Here is a 16,767-nt window from a genome sequence, read left to right as displayed (position 1 = left end):
GGTTTCAGCAGTTTTTGGGTATGCCTCCTCATTCCTATGTAATATACAACAATGATTCATTCTCTCTTTTTCCGCCACCCTCTTTAACCCCCCTCTCTCTCTCATTGGTTACATTTTCTTTTTCTTTTTCTTTTTCTTTTTTTTCCTGCTCTTCCAATCACCACCCGTCACGTGACAAAGGGGGTGAGGGGCGACCCCAAAAAGGGATTCCAAGCATTATTCTATAATATAAGAAAAATACTTGGGAGCACTAATTAGTGCTCCCACTAATTAGGTGGCAGTGGGTCCCGTCATTAATGATGTGATGTTTTGGTCTTGGAGTTGTTTTTTTTTTTTTTTTTTTACTTTTTTAATGCATTAGTGGTGATATTTTTAGTGGGATGAATCATTGTTGATAATACAATGTACTGATCCATTTGCTGTTCCCACAAACACACTAAACAAAAAAGAGAGACGACATTTTTGTAATTTCAAAGGGAAATATAAAAGGGTATTCTTATAATTTCAGATGGAAACAAGGGTAATTATGACCATCACAGAACTGGTATACTATCCAGTCTGTTTCTTTTGACTCTCCAACCTACCTGACCCACATATCCCAATTCATCAATTAATATTTAATATTTTTGAAGAATTCACAAAGCTCAAGGAGGAAGTAAATTACAGTGCTCATGAATTTCAAAGTAACCATAAATTGGGGGGGGTTCTAACTACTTGGTTTTTTTGGGGCTAATGTGGCATCCAGTCTGCTCATTTGACCTTTCAACACTGCATTTGCATTTCCTATTTTGAAATCTTGGATATAAATTATTTTTTTAAGTTTTTGGGCTTATTCACAAAATTATTTGGTAAGATAGAAAAATGTTACTTTTTATTTTTTTTTAATATCATTTGTTTATATTGTCACATCACTAGACAAATAAAAAAATTTATCATATTATCTCATGTAATTTTGTGAAATTACAATTTTATCATTATAAGAGAATATTTTTCATATTTTGGTATCACATTAGATGAGGGTATTTTGGTTTATTTTCAACTTCTCAAAAATGATTTTTTACTCAAAAAAAAAAAAAAAAAAAAAAACTTGCTTTTGACTTAACTTACATCCTTGTTCCCCAAATAGGCCTTCAATCACACCAATTACTTGCACCTATGCCTATAATCATAATTACAGCTACTCGTTTTTCTTTTTTATGATTTTTTTTTATGATGATATTATATGTACCAATTAATATACCAACACTAGTTATGACATTATTATTAACTTCACTCATTAATCACATTACAAATACTAAAAATATCTTAAATTATGTCATATCATCAGTTGGTACATTAATTAGTATATTAATTAATGCATATATTATTATTATTATTATTATTTTTTTTAGCATATATCTTTAGAACACAAACCAAAATATTTTAAAATATTATATATATATATATTTTACAAAACTCATTTTCATGCCGAATATATAATTTTGTTTTTAAAACTAGTGAAAAGTGTTTTATAATATTTTTTTCTTCTTCTTTTTTAATTTTTTAATTTTTATTGTGACCTAATAACACTTGTTGGTAAGATCTTTTATTTTAAAATAAATTTTATTAAAGAATATCATATGGATATTTATTAAGAAACTTAAAAGAATTATACATGTTTTGTTAGTTTATATGTCATAAAAATGTATAATTATTTTAAATTTCATTAACCAATAATCATAAAATAATCGTTAACAACAAGATCCTTTCAAAATTATGTTTGACTAAAAACTTGAGCTTAGAAAATTGTGAGTTACAAAATAAAAAATGACAATGAAAAAAGGTGTGGAATAATTGTTATTGTAATGAAGTTTTCTGATAATCAGTCACGGTCTCTACCTTCTCAATTTTTTGAAAGCACATAAAAAAATTACTATAAAAAAAAAAAAAAAGAATTGCAATTTTCATGCTTTTCTTTTACTCTGTATGTAAATGCATTACCTACCACTGATGAGTCCTTGCCTTGTTAGGTTATAGAATAATATTAAGGATAATCAAAAAAATATCATAAAATATTTTATGAAAATTTTTTATCCATTAATTAATGTGTGATATTTTTTACATATGTAATCTAACCATAAAAAATATTTCATAATCATTTTTGTTTTGTTTTGTTTTTTTTTTTTTCTTCATGTCACTTAACATTACTATATGTTATATAGAACTCCTATCCCCACCACCACCCCATTTCACACACAGCACAGCCATCCCAGAATTCCATGTGCTTTTATTATTGTGAGTTTGCTTCAATTCCCTTCCAATTCCAACTACACCGCAAAAACAAGGAGAAAGTTCTCTCTTGTCATCTCTTCTCTTCTCTTTTATTTTATTAAGGGGCTTTTTAAGAGGGTCCTTTAAAGCAAGCAACATAAGATGAGATGAGATGAGATATACACATTTGGGATTTGGGGTTTAGTGAAGACCCAGAAAAGAAAGTTAATCCCACAAAGCAAAGCTGCCTACATATCGGGAATTCTTGACAATGGGGATGATTTGTAGTAGGTGTTTCAATGGGTTCATTTTCAAATGGGTTTTGGGGCTTCTCCTATAAAGAATAGATCTAGGATTTTAGAGTTTTGATTCATTGTCTTCGAGGGTGGTGGGTGTGAAGGAGCTTTGTGGAGGCTGCTTTTCCTAAATCTCATCTCAGAGTTACAGGTAAAATGAGAAACTTTGATACATGTTGTTGTGTACATATAGCTTATGCTCATTTAAGTTTTCAGGGTTTTACAATGTTATTACTCGAAATTGGAAAATTTTTAACTTGTCATGTTTGTATATGGAAACTAATGGGTTACATTACATGTTTTCTTCCTTAATCCGGTCTGTTGATACCTCATTTTTACTCCACAATTTGTCTAATTTCTTCTGGATTCTCTTCACATCATTCGCAATCAACTTTGATTTTCGGCCTCGTTTTCTCATAAACAAATTGAGTATCAGGATTCCGGCCTCGACATGGTTCTTTTTGGTTATTGATTTGGTTTCTGAAGCTTGGAAGCTGCAAAAACTGATAGAAAAAAATTGTGATTTTTTCTTCCTTTTCCTTCAGTTTATGTGTGTATCTATTGTTTCATCTTTCGAAGATCGAAATGGGTCTTCTTGCTTTATCAGTTTGGTCTCTCTCTCTCTCTCTCTCAATTTTTTTTGTTGTGTGACATGTGGATTGTTACTTTCACATTTACTCTATACTTTCGTGGGTCTTTTTAAATGGTGGACCAATTGGTTAGGTTGCAGTGTATTTGATGTAAAACGTATTAGGCATTCATACTCAGATGTAATTGATTGGATTGTACTGTCTGCTGATGGAAACGTGGTAGAAAATAAGAATTCTGGAAATTGAAGTCATTACAGAATTCATATTTAATTTATATGTAACATATGCTTGTTTATATTTGGAATTGCATTCTGAATTCTCTTATTTGTCACCTTGCAGTCATCTTGGTGTTGTAAAAAAACATGGCATCCGATCTCAAAAGCGAATTATCAAAGCAAACACAGATTTTCCATCTTAAAGTGTGGGTTTTAATGGCGATCTTCGTGGGGATGTTCATTGTAATTATCCTTTTGATGCTATCGTTTTATCTTACTTCACGAAAGAAGGGTAGACGGGCTAATGAAAATCTTCCTGTTAGCCAAATCCCAACCGTGTCAAAGGAGATCAAAGAGATAAGGGTTGATCAAAATTCGGCTCACAATTTTATTCCTCCTGATGGTGATTTCCTCACCCTTCATGATAAGTTCAGCGACAAGGATTCCGACAAGCTTCTGATGCATTCAAACGTAGAGAAGACAAAAAATGCAGATAATAGTAGTCAATCGGGCTCATTTAATCATTTAGAGAAAGAAGATGACAATTCTCAATTGGGAGAAAAAGGGAGTACCAGGCAAGTTAATGTGTTCAGACCTTCTTCGCATCCTGTAACTGCCCCTTCCCCTCTATCTGGTCTGCCCGAATTCTCTCACCTTGGATGGGGTCATTGGTTTACATTAAGGGACCTAGATATTGCAACAAACAGATTTTCGAAAGAAAATGTTATAGGTGAGGGTGGGTATGGAGTTGTTTATCAGGGCCATCTGGTCAATGGCAGCCCCGTGGCTGTTAAGAAGCTCCTCAACAATTTGTAAGTTTTCACAGGTTTAATTTAGTTGATACATGACTCTCTATAGCTATTAGCTATGTAACTTATGTAGTGCTTGTTATTATGTTACTTATAGAGGACAAGCAGAGAAGGAATTCAGGGTGGAAGTTGAGGCTATTGGTCATGTGCGGCATAAAAACTTAGTTCGGCTTCTGGGTTACTGTATTGAAGGAACTCACAGGTACCAACCATACATATTCCTTTAACCTCTCTCTATATTATAAATAGATGGAACTTTAGTTGTAGATGAGAAACAGAAAAACTGATAAATTGACTTCTGCAGATACTTTTCCATAAGTATGACATAACTTGCCTAATTGTTGCATAACGATATTCTATGAAAGGTAAATGCTAAAACAGCCCTTAGGGCTGTTGTTAGTGTTGAAAAAGTGTGTTAAAATTTTATAGAAATTTATAAAAGAGTTTTGGGATATGTGAAAATTATATTGGGATTATAATTTTTTTGGATTTGTAAAAATTGTATAGAAATTTTTTAGAGCTGTTATTAGCAGGACTCTTCTATAAATTAGTTAATGGAGCAACAACTATTCCTGCAAATTCTATCCTTTTTTGTTACCGTAGTTACTTAGATAGTTAGATATGTAATGGATTGATTTGTTAACTTCTTGCTATTGAATATATATGGAAGTGTTTATTTATGTAAATAAAGTTGCCGAAAGTGCTTGTGAGTGTAGTGTTTGGACTTACTTCCCTTCCAATTCTTCTATTAAATTTCAGGATGTTGGTATATGAGTATGTCAACAATGGAAATTTAGAGCAATGGCTTCATGGAGCGATGCATCAGCATGGATATCTTACTTGGGAGGCCCGCATGAAAGTTCTCCTTGGCACTGCTAAGGCGTAAGTACTTTCTCTTAATCTGAATAATCTAAATTTTTCCTAGGCTTCATTTTCTGTTTTACACATGATATACCTGTTGCAGGCTTTCCTACTTGCATGAAGCAATTGAGCCGAAAGTGGTGCATCGAGACATTAAGTCGAGTAATATATTGCTTGATGACAACTTCAATGCTAAAATATCTGATTTTGGGCTAGCAAAATTGATGGGTGCCGGAAAGAGTCATATTACAACCAGAGTTATGGGTACCTTTGGGTGAGTATCTTTTATGAGGCTATTCTTTTTCTTTTCATAGTGCTTTTGTTTGTAAGTATTGAAAAAGACCTTGGAAGCACTTGTATAGATAGTGCCATTAGTTGGGGAATAACCTTTTTTCTTTTTCTTTTTCTTTTTTTGTTATTTTTAAAATTCTACAGATATGTGGCACCAGAATATGCAAATAGTGGTCTTTTAAACGAGAAGAGTGATGTTTACAGTTTTGGGGTTGTGCTCTTGGAAGCAATTACTGGAAGAGATCCAGTGGATTATAGTCGTCCAGCACATGAGGTATGCAAACATTGATTTCTTGAAACAAGTACTTTAATAAATTTTTGCAAAGGCATTGACAAAATTTATTCTTCTCATGTTTTTACTCATACATGTTTTATCTTCAACTGATCTGCTACATTCACATAAATTAATACTTAGAAGTGTTCTGAATCAAAAACAAAAAGACAAAAACAAAACAAAACAAAAAAGCAAAGGTGTTTGCGAGCAAGTTAAATGTAAAGAAATGCAAGCATGAATGACATATTCTAATAATAATATTGGCACGTTATATGATTATAGCATTCATATAATTGCATATTCCAACCACATTCAGTTTACTTTAAGCAGTGCTTCTGGTGTATTTAATGTTTACCAGCATATCCTAGGACCATAGTTTTTTTAATTTTTAAATATTATTATTCCCCATTGGTACTGCTCATCTGGAATTTCATTTTTGTTGCAATTTCTTCTTTTTTATTGTATGCACTTATTAAGGAAGGTAAGTTAACAATCGAATTTGGTTTCCATTTAAATCAATATCAAGCTATCTAAAATAATTATGAATATAGAGACCTTTCATTCGCTTTTTGGAATGTTGAAAAGGTAATGGTGGGGCTAAGACCAATGTGCTAGTTTAAGCTTGATTGTTCAACTCAAAACATGGTGGTTTTATCCTAGTAGTGATTACACCATCAGGTGGCTTAGTTTTCCTTATTATTGAATTTGATGGTTCTTGAAGGTAAATCTGGTTGACTGGCTCAAAATCATGGTTGGCAGCAGGCGCTCTGAAGAGGTGGTTGACCCGACCATTGAGACCAAGCCCTCTACAAGTGCCCTTAAACGAGCCCTTTTGACAGCTTTGAGGTGTGTCGACCCAGATTCTGACAAGAGACCAAAGATGGGTCAAGTTGTCCGCATGCTTGAATCGGAGGAATATCCCATACCACGAGAGGTTTGATTCTGATATTTCGAGTACAAAATAGTACCATTTTGATTTGTTTGAAACTTCAAAGGTCATTTTGTGATACTAACTTAAATTTTTTAACATGGTTGGACTTTCAGGATCGAAGACAGCGAAGGAACCATGCTGGAACCAGAGAAGGTGAATCTCAAGTGGAGAACTCTGACACAGATAAGAGTGACATTCCAGTTATGAGGTCCGACAGCAGAAGAAACCACAGGGCGTAATCAAGCATGCAAAACATTTATAGATTTTGAGCACAGCATTTGCAAAGGGGTGATTCCCACATTCTTTTGGTCTTCTGAGTTCATCCATTCGAGATCAAGGCAAGCAGCGGAGGCTGAGGTATTAAACGATGGCATTTTGTCATTTGGTTCCTTATTTCCTACTTTGTAGATGTTGGAGGGAAGATTACTATGTTGTGTATGAAGATTGCAGTATAACAAATAGCCTATGATTGATAGTCTTGTACAGTACAGGTCTTTGTGGTTTTATATATTTTTTTGTTTTCACCATTTCATATAGATCATTGTAGTGTTCACATTGAGGATTGTTAATCAATTGCCATTGCTGTGAAGTGAAGGCAAAGGATTTTATTTTGTGATTGCATTTGAAGTTCTTTTGAATACAATGTAAAGCTGATAATAATGTCTTCACCCTATGTCTATGGACAACTCTAAGAACACATAATTAGAACACAAAAACAAACATAAATGTGAGATAAGGGGTAGGATCCACATGTAAATACCACATGTGGGTCTCACCTCATGATGTCTCACCGTGATTGTTTTTTAGTACTCCACATTCTGAAAATGTGAATGCATCTTATGCAAACAACTCCGTTCAAAGAACTAGTTTGGTCTGAAAATGTGCTATAATCTTGACCTAGATTCTTCATTGTTGGCCATAAACTGAACATCTCAAGGGCAATTCCAGCTGTTACTTTCATCTGTCTAGACAACTCAAACCTTGTTAGTCAATGTTTTATATGGCAGGTTGTTGGTACAGTGCCATCAGAAACCTAAGTCTTCTGAATTGTTGTGTACGCCTCCCAAGTCTTTGGAGTTTAACCAACATTTTCAATTTTGGACGGCATAATACATTTATGTTCATTCATATATGATTAATTGTCTTATTATATGTAAACAAAATTTTTTTAAATATGGCTCCACATGCATGACTCTTTCCTTTTCACATTTTAATTGTTTGGTTCCAAAAACCTATGGGAATTAAGGGATGGTTTGTGGGATTCTAAATAAGTGTACTTTTTGACTTTTTGATAAAAAATGTAGACAAAAAAAAAATGTGTATTTCGATTAACTTTTTGATGTTTTACGAAAAAATATGTAATAAAATATTATAGAAACTATCAAAATTACTCTTTTATCCTTCCTACTCCTGACACAGCAATAGGAAGAGACAAAAACGTGCATGCTGGTTGAGTTCAAATCCTCTCCTTGAGGATCCTCTTTCAGATCCTCAGCCATTGCAGATCCAACGGTTTAAAAAATATATATATATGAAATTGAAATTTCAAATAATTTCCGCCTGCTGCTATACATATAGAGTTACAACGGCAGAGGCTCTCCACACATTTTACCTCACTCTCACTCTCACTCAGCCTCACCCTCATCCCTTCTCCACTGAACCCAGCCTCACTGGCAACCGGCGACATACTCCTTATGGCGACCCACTCCCAACGACGACGACCCACTTCGAAACCCAAAGCACTGCTCCATTCCTCATTTTCTCTGCTTTGCAAACCATAAGCATCTGTTGCTTATAGACGTTTTAATGGTCAACCAGAACTCTCTGTAATTAATGGGTTTAATTCACTAAAAGCATCTGTTAGTTGCTTGTATAAGTTCTGGAATGAAACTGTCCTTGCGTAAAAGGTAATGAATCCACTTGAGTAGTAACTGCATGTTCTTACTCTCTTTTATTTCTATTTCACAAGTGACTAACAAAATATTATAGTTATTAATGGTTCACCAACGGAGTTGATAGCATAATATGTTTCATTACAAGTAGCAAGTGGATCTGGATTGTGGAAGATCAATTTTTTGCATACAAATTATAGTAGAGCTTCCACCACAAAAGGGCATCATTTTGGCATAAATGATTTGAGGTTTGGAGTATGCAAAATTTCCTCCACTTGCAATTTCTTCTTGCAATCTGTCGTAAAACCCATTTAATGTTGGAGATAGGAAGTGAATAAGGGTTTAGGAATCACTCTAGATACTGTTTTTGGATAGACCCAGAAATTCAAAGCTAATTAAGTTTCCAAATCATCCTTATCAATAGATAACATAACTAATTTATCATACACTTTGAAGCAAGTTCACCACCAAATTATCACTTACAGAAGTAGTTAAATAGCAAACAACTCTTGTATCAAAACTTGGATGTGATTTAACCCAAAACTTACAAACTCAGAACTCAGTTTATTACCACGTATTACAGATCAATAAGAAAATAATGAGTACAATTTGCATCAAGAAACCTGAAAATTTTTGGGTGTCCATCTTATGCCATAACAGCATCAACAACATTACTAAATGTACATTGTCACCTAAATACATCTTATGCCATAACAGCATCAACAAACAAAAAAAAAATCAGTTATGAGCAACCATTTTCAGCAACCATTTTCAACCATTTTCAGCAACTCGAACAGCAACAGTTTCAGCAACACTTTTCGAAAACTTTCATTTATGAGCTGCTATGATTGAAGCTACAGAGGCTGGTTTGCTCACAAGGGAACTCTGGTTTGTGAAGTGAGGGCAGAGAGAATGAGGGCAAAGCAATGGGTTAGGTTTGGGGAGTAAGTCTCCGTCAAAAAGGTCGCCGGTGAGACGGGTTCGGTGAGGTGGAGGAGAAGAGCGTGAGGGCTTTGGTTTGCGAAGCAGATCGGTTGGGTTTCAGGAGCTTCTCGGCGTTGTTGGGAGTGGGTCGCCGGTGAGGGTGGGTTCGGTGGAGGAGAAGGGATGAGGGTGAGGCTGAGTGAGAGTGAGGTCAAATGTGTCAAGAGCCTTTGCGTTGCAGATCTGTATGTATAGCAACGGGCGGGAATTTTCTGAAATTTCAATTTCATATATATATATATATATATTTTAAACCGTTAGATTTGCAACTGCAGATTTCAACCGTTGCGAGGAGGAACTGAAGGAGGATCATCAAGGAGAAGATCATGAACTCATGTTGGTTACCCTGCATGGGTTTTCGTGGCTCCCATTGTTCCACGCAATTGGACAATGGGAAATGGAGTGGAACAGTGATGAACAGTGTTGTGTTTTGTTAAATGTTTTTTTTTTTTTCTTAGCTGGTTTTGTTATTGAACGACAGCATAATTATTGTTGATATTTATTTATTTTTATAAATAAAAAAAAAAACCATGCTTGTTAAACAATTTTTTTTTTAAATTTTTTTGAACAATTTTTTTTTTTTAATTTGTAGACATATCTAACATAAAAAGACATAAAAAAGTATAAAGTTTGTGAAGAAAATTTGCTAAAAATTCACTAACTACCAAAAATACCAAACAAAAAAAAATTATTGAATATATTTTGCGTAATTTTTGTGTTATTAATTTTTAAAAATATTTTCAGCACATTTTTGTTTGTGGAAGGTGCATCTTAAAAAAAAATATTGCTTAAAATTAAAAAATTATTGGACATACTTCCTTCAGGTATTTTATATGTTAATTATTGAACATACTTCCTTAAAAAGTAAATTTTTTTCAGAATCTATTTTACGAAAGACATCAAAATATTAAAAAATTCACGTGTTTACAAATGTATGATAATATAAATCTGAATCTCGGTTACACATATTCAAAAATTAACCAACAATATTGTTTAAAATATTCACTCCGTCCGAGTTGGTACGTAATGTTCGCTCTTACAGCGGCCATTGTCGGGTCTGAGTCCTCTTCCTCCATCACATTGGCAACCTGTGTGTATTCGTCGTGGTCAGACATTTCTAGGGCCACGTAATCGTCGTTGTTTGGGATAGGCAGCGTGACCTCATCAATTTCATTGTGCCGGCGTATGAAGTTATGTAACACCATCAACGCACATACAAAGGTCACCTGATTAGAAAAACTCAATTTCGGCATATTCTGCAACGCCCCCCACCTCAACTTCTAAGCACTAAATGTCCGCTCGATACAACTACGCAATGACGAATGGGCCTTGTTGAACCGTTCGAACTCATTCTGTGGTGTTTGATTCCGATGGGCATTTTAGTGATATCTATACCTCTTGTACGGGGCTAGGTACCCTGTCTTGTTGCTATAGCTGCTACCCACCACATAGTATTTTCCAGCAAGAAACACAAAAATATTTTCATTGTGCCCTGTTTGGTAACCATTTTGTTTTCAGTTTGCAGTTTATATTTACAAAATTTTAAAAAAATTGGCATAAAAATTTGTTTGAAAATGTTTTTTTGGTTTATAAATGGTTGTCAGTTTGTAAATTTGAGAAAAAAACGTAAACGTAAAAAATGAGTTTACGTTAGTTTTTAAATAAAAATTTAAAATTTTGACTAACAAAATTTTGTTGTTTCAATTAATTTTGATTTTCAAATAATGATTTTTCAAATAATTTATTTTTTCAATTATTTTGTTTCTCAATTATTTTTTTTTTCAATTAATTTTCTTTTCAATTGCATTTTTTTTCAATAAATTGTTTTTTTCAATTATTTTTTCCAATTAATTTTTTGTCAATTAATTTTTTTTAGTTAATTTTTTTTCCAATGATAATGTCTACGATCCCATTATCAAAAATAATTAAAAATAAATAATATTTTAGGCCTGAACAAATATATCCCTGGAGTTTATGTTTTTAAAATTTTTCAAACAATTTGTTCAAACCAAACGCGTTTGTAGTTTATGTTTAGGGAAAAATAAACAAAAACCAGTTTATACTATTTTTTTATACATAAACAAAAAACATAAACATTATGAAACGCTACCAATAACACAAATATATGGATCGAAATTTTGATATATTCACTGTTGTTACTTCTAATATGATGATGATGAAGAAATTTTGACACAAATATCTTCGGTACATGCAAGCAATATATGTGGCCATTAGTAAAGGCAATTATTTGAGGAAAAAAAAGTTACATTGCACTTTCATCACTACACTCAACAAATTGTATAGTAAAAGTACTTTCAACCGTTACGAATTTTTTGTGTATTACAGCTTTGAAATGTTATTCATTGTATTGAATAATATACATGAATAAAGTGTACACTTTACAAAAATATGAAATCATATACTTTACAAATATGTCAATAAGATTTTTTATTTCTTTATTTTTATGAATGAATATTCAATTACTTTCCAATCAACAATTGGAAAGAGTAATTTTATCAATTTTTGGTACGAGAGCAAGTATGATTTCGTAATTTGTCGGCTTATTTTTTTAAATAATTTTTTTTTATTAAATGTTTAATATTTTTTACCAGGCGCGGGGTGGGGGAAGTGATATTTAGGCTCGGTTGTGACATAGTGCAATACCTTACTGTCGTGCATGCTCCCGTCCCAACTAGCTGACACAAACGTGAAGCACAAATTGAAGTCACATACGACAATTATATTCTGCGTTGGCACGCCTTTCCAGCCATAGTAAGAAGTGGCGTACTCTTGCGAGACACGAGCCATCATGTGCGTGCCGTCTAGTGCATCGATGCAGTCCTACGCAATGCAACATTTTTTGAAAAAGTAAATAAAAAAATTAGGGTTTAGTTCGACACTGTATTCACCAAAATTTTTGGAAGGTCTCATCTTGAATGGCCGGTACAGCTGTTGCGACCGTAAATGTGGATCGCTCCCTTGTTGGACTTGCTCCGGCGTAAGACTCATACTATGAATCGATATGAATGGTATCATAGATTGCATAACCTCATGGAAATTGCATGACAATGTTTCCTTTGAGTGTTGGAACCGTTCTTGCAAATTTCTCCAAGACATTCCCTGCAACGCACAAATGAAAATGGCTACCTTCTCTTCCAGCGGAACGCCATCCTCCCGCTGTGGCACTGTCAACCCAAAACTCCGAAAAGCATCGCATAACAATAAGAAGACTCGTTTGGACATACTAACACCATCTTCAAACCGGCCTTGGTGCTGGTTAAATAACTCATAGATTCATAAACATCCCGAAAGTATTGATGTATTTCGAGGGACTTTGTGATAATGGTTATAATAATATCTCCATGCACATTGTCACAGTTTTTTGGAAGGGAAAAAAAATTACAAAAAACAAAGCAAGTAGTAACATGATAGAAAACAAATACAGGACAGTTTGTTTCATGAAACATTAACCCAATGAGGTCACTGAAGTCCTCAAAACCAGCCACCCATTCCGGAGCCATGCATTGGCGTTGATGGGCCACCCATATTTTGGGACTTCTTCATTCGTAGCCAACTAATGACCGCCTCGTCCGTCGAAATCTGCAACAATATGGCTTGATTTTCTAGGTTGTCCATTAGCGTCAAACCAAAAACAATTAGCAGGTCTTGCAGATCCAGCCCTTGCAGGGAGTACAACCTTGCCATACACTTGCCAACGAGCTCTTGCATCAAATCTCCATAATCATGATGCACTCGAACTTTTCATTGTTGTAATTTAACTGAAGACACAAGGTTTTCCATGCTACTCGCCAACAGCGAAGCTCCTCACTCTGTCATTTTTTTCGATGTAGGTGTGTTGTGCCACTGAATTTGCGTTTGCTCCTGTCACTTGTAGGTGTGTCATCAGCATGAATTGTTGACGACGCAGCATGTATGGTGATCGGCGTGTCCTCCTCTTGCGCGGAAGTGTGGTGGACAGTGTGTTCACTCTGCTCGACAGGCTGGAAAGAGGGCAAATGGCTGCTGTCCTCGCAATCTTTTTAATCCACGGGCAAAGGACCGTCCTCTGTTGCGACAGGTTCGAAAGATGCACTTGGTGTCCATACATATTTTCCAGTTGCCATAGCTTTTTCGTACACCCTTCACATAAGGTCCATGTACTCTAACGGTTTCGTTTTAAACTTTATTGCATTCTTGTTAGTCTAGAGAAAAACAAAAAAATAAAAAAAAAAATAAAAACAAGGAAAACAACAAACACCACAACCATAAACAACAATATGAAATCAGACGTGTACAACAAGATGAAAAGACCCTATCGGTGCAAGGAAATAGTATGACGGACTCATAATTGAAATAAATCCCTTCCAATTTCATGAACAGTTTAACAATGTTTGAAAGGTTTTGACAATAGCATAAGCCATCAAAGGAAGAGGTTGAGCAACTCCAACCACACTCTCTACTTTTCACTAGTTAAAGTACGAAAAAAGTACACTCTTTATTTTACTTAATTACTTTAGCTATTGTGTTCTCCAACCACACTCTTTATTTTACCTAATAATTCAAACTAACTTAATTAATTTTTAAAACAAAAAATACTAATTGCTGATATTTTACTAATATAAATTTGCAATAATCATAAATTTGCCCATACAAACATACAAAACCTGTAGAATGAGGAGGAAAAAAAAATACAAAATAAGTTTTTCTGTAATTCATCAAACAAAATTGAAAGAACATATAAAATTGCTACATACACATATACATATATAAAAAATATAAAATCTCAAATCCAAGACAAAAATATACAAAAATCCAGGATATATACATACATATTTGTTTGGAGAGCCTTTGGGGCTCTTCAATTGTAGCCGCCAAAAAAGTAGGATGATAAAGTAGCTAGTCCAATAGCCAGCCTATTGGAGCTCAAAATTAGAGTTACATTGGCTAAAATGCCTAACAAGCCTTTTTTAACTATCCCTTTGGAGATGCTTACTGTCACACTGATGAACATGGTCTGTTTATGTGACCAATGCAAAAATAAGATGGACTATGTACTGCATCTGTAAAACCCAAGTTTTGTATATAATTATTTTTGGATAGATTAGTAATTAAATTAATTTATATGGGTAATTTATTAATATCAAAGAATTAGTTATGAGATGACATTATAATTTCTATTACTTAGATGGATAATTTTGTAATCTTGGGAAATTAGGTTAATAAGCCCACAGGTTGTAGCTTTAAGCCTTGGAGAAAAAAATAAATAAAAATAAAAACAGAGGCTGGGGATTTACGGTGAGGAAGTTTGGAGGCAACAAGGGTTTGAAAAAGTAAAGAAGAAAAAGACAAAAAGAGAGGTTCAAGTATTTAACCATTGACTGGGGTAAGATTTTTGTATCACAACCAAGTTATTAATTTTCGCTTGAAAAAAAAAAAAGGGCTGAAGCTTTATGTAACCTGTAGGTGCCTATTCGGTTTGAGAGGTTGATGAATAGACCCACGTGTGGAGTGTGGTCTAGGTAAAGAGTTAAAACAGTGGAGCATTTTGGGTGGGTGTATTTTGACTTTTGGATTTTGTACATTGGGTAAGGTGTGTTTGGCTACTGAATTGGGTGGATTGATTTGGTGTCTCTTGGACTTTAAGAATATATATATATATATAGTGGGTTCTTGTTGATGTGTGAAAGACATCAAAATATTAATTTATTTGAGGTTCTATTTATTAGGTTTGTGTGATTGAATTGGTGGAACTGGGTGTTTGCAGTTAGTGTGGTGGAATATTATTTCTAAGCGTTTGAGGTAAGTAACCCTCTATCACTGTTGGTACATTTTTTATTCCTATTGAATCGTTTGAAATTATAAGTATTTATTCATAGCTTTCATGTTCTCTTAAAATAAAATATGGGTCAAGTATAAAATAACATCGAATATTATTATGAAAATTATTTGAATATTTTATGGAACTATTATGAAAATTGTACTAAATGTTTATTCTGAGAATATCGAATATTTTGTTCAAAAGTTGTGTATTGTTTGAATTTTGAACATCACTCTAGTTTGACTATGATTTGGACCCTAGCCAATAAGGGTTATTTATTGGCACAGAAACTAGTTTCTTTTGGGCTTTATCACCGGTCTATGTGTGGTTCTAGGCCTTGTCACGGGCTAAGTGACCGTAGTCACCAAGACTTGGGTTTTGTGAATCAAATCATTGAACCATCTAAATATCGAACCATCAATTTTGAACAACGAATTACTTTGAATTATCTTGTTAGCTTTTCATTTAAAATGTATTGTACATTGTTTATTTTTAGCTATGAAACCATTTTACAAATAATTGTTCATTTATTGAATTGTAGCAAAAATTATATTTATTGGTTATCGACTATTTATTTATTTTTATTTTTTTGTATACTTGTGTGACAACCTTCACCTCTGATTAGTGCTAATTTATGATTGAGCATGATAAGTAACGAATTAAGCTGAAATTCTGGACTGATTGCATGAGTGCGTTATTTGAATTGCATTTCTATCTGTTTGGTTACTGAATGATCTGTCCATGTTTTGATTTCGAATTCCGAATTGAAAGCCTTATCGGCGACCGATTCAGAAATGGGTTAGCGTTTTATGCTAGTTAGAATTTATGTGATTTTATGGCAGGTTTAATTGAAAGTCGGTTTGGAATGATTAAACTAGATTAATTAAAAGTTGTATTACATTAGTTGGCTTTTATTTATACAATTGCCATTTAGTGGGCACTTTAGGCCATTGATTGATTTTATATAATTTTGATGCATCGTCTTCATCCATTTGGAGACCAAAACTATGAGAGAGAGTGAGAGTTGGAAGAAAAGAGTTGACTCAACAAGTTTGGCTTGAAACTTAGGAGAATTTGAAAAAGAATTAAAGGAGAATTGTACATTAGGCTCCTACACCTAGAATTCAAGGCCTAAGGTAGGAAAATCATCTTCTTAATTGTGAATTCAAGTTATCTCTTGCATGTTTCATGGAAATTTAGAGTTAAAGTCAAGAATTGGTCTAAAGAGTGGAATTGAGTAGTAATTCATGCATGCATGTACATATTTTTGCATTTTGAGGTTGTTTTCATGAAAACTCTTACATGCATGTTCATATTTTGGTACAGGTCCATGAATTCACCATGGTTTTGAGCTCAACATTGCATTTGATCTTGTTTTGGAACACTAAAGCTCTTGTATGGTTTTTCATTATTCTTCATATTTACACTTAATTTTAAGTTCAATTGGCTTACTTTTGGGCTTGATTTCATAAATTGATCTTTGAAACATGTTGTATTATGAGTCTTCAAGTGTTTTCCAAAAAATTAGCCCAAAAGAATCGAGTTTGAAGCTTTAG

The 16,767-nt window shown here is 33.7% G+C and overlaps 1 protein-coding gene across 1 annotated transcript; it reads left to right on the top strand.

Annotated features, from left to right (window-relative positions):
• The first annotated feature begins 1,999 nt into the window (after positions 1-1,999).
• LOC114308645 (putative receptor-like protein kinase At5g18500) lies at positions 2,000-7,128 on the top strand. Its single transcript, XM_028254301.2, has 8 exons — positions 2,000-2,697; positions 3,476-4,163; positions 4,258-4,362; positions 4,920-5,042; positions 5,125-5,295; positions 5,457-5,586; positions 6,308-6,520; positions 6,631-7,128. The coding sequence occupies exons 2-8, from the start codon at positions 3,499-3,501 to the stop codon at positions 6,754-6,756; spliced, it is 1,533 nt and encodes a 510-aa protein (XP_028110102.2). The 5' UTR covers positions 2,000-2,697; positions 3,476-3,498; the 3' UTR covers positions 6,757-7,128.
• The last annotated feature ends 9,639 nt before the right edge of the window (positions 7,129-16,767 follow it).

This window comes from Camellia sinensis, chromosome 6 (assembly GCF_055761805.1).
Source record: "Camellia sinensis isolate YWXY chromosome 6, ASM5576180v1, whole genome shotgun sequence".
Taxonomy (NCBI): domain Eukaryota; kingdom Viridiplantae; phylum Streptophyta; class Magnoliopsida; order Ericales; family Theaceae; genus Camellia; species Camellia sinensis.
This window is presented reverse-complemented; position numbering and strand designations above follow the sequence as displayed.

Bases quoted from the DNA above. Each gene is read 5' to 3' on its own strand.
- LOC114308645 (XM_028254301.2), top strand. From the start codon at position 3,499: ATGGCATCCGATCTCAAAAGCGAATTATCAAAGCAAACACAGATTTTC. The intron at 5,296-5,456 runs GTGAGTATCTTT...AAAATTCTACAG, and splicing joins AGAGTTATGGGTACCTTTGG to ATATGTGGCACCAGAATATG. The intron at 5,587-6,307 runs GTATGCAAACAT...TGGTTCTTGAAG, and splicing joins ATAGTCGTCCAGCACATGAG to GTAAATCTGGTTGACTGGCT.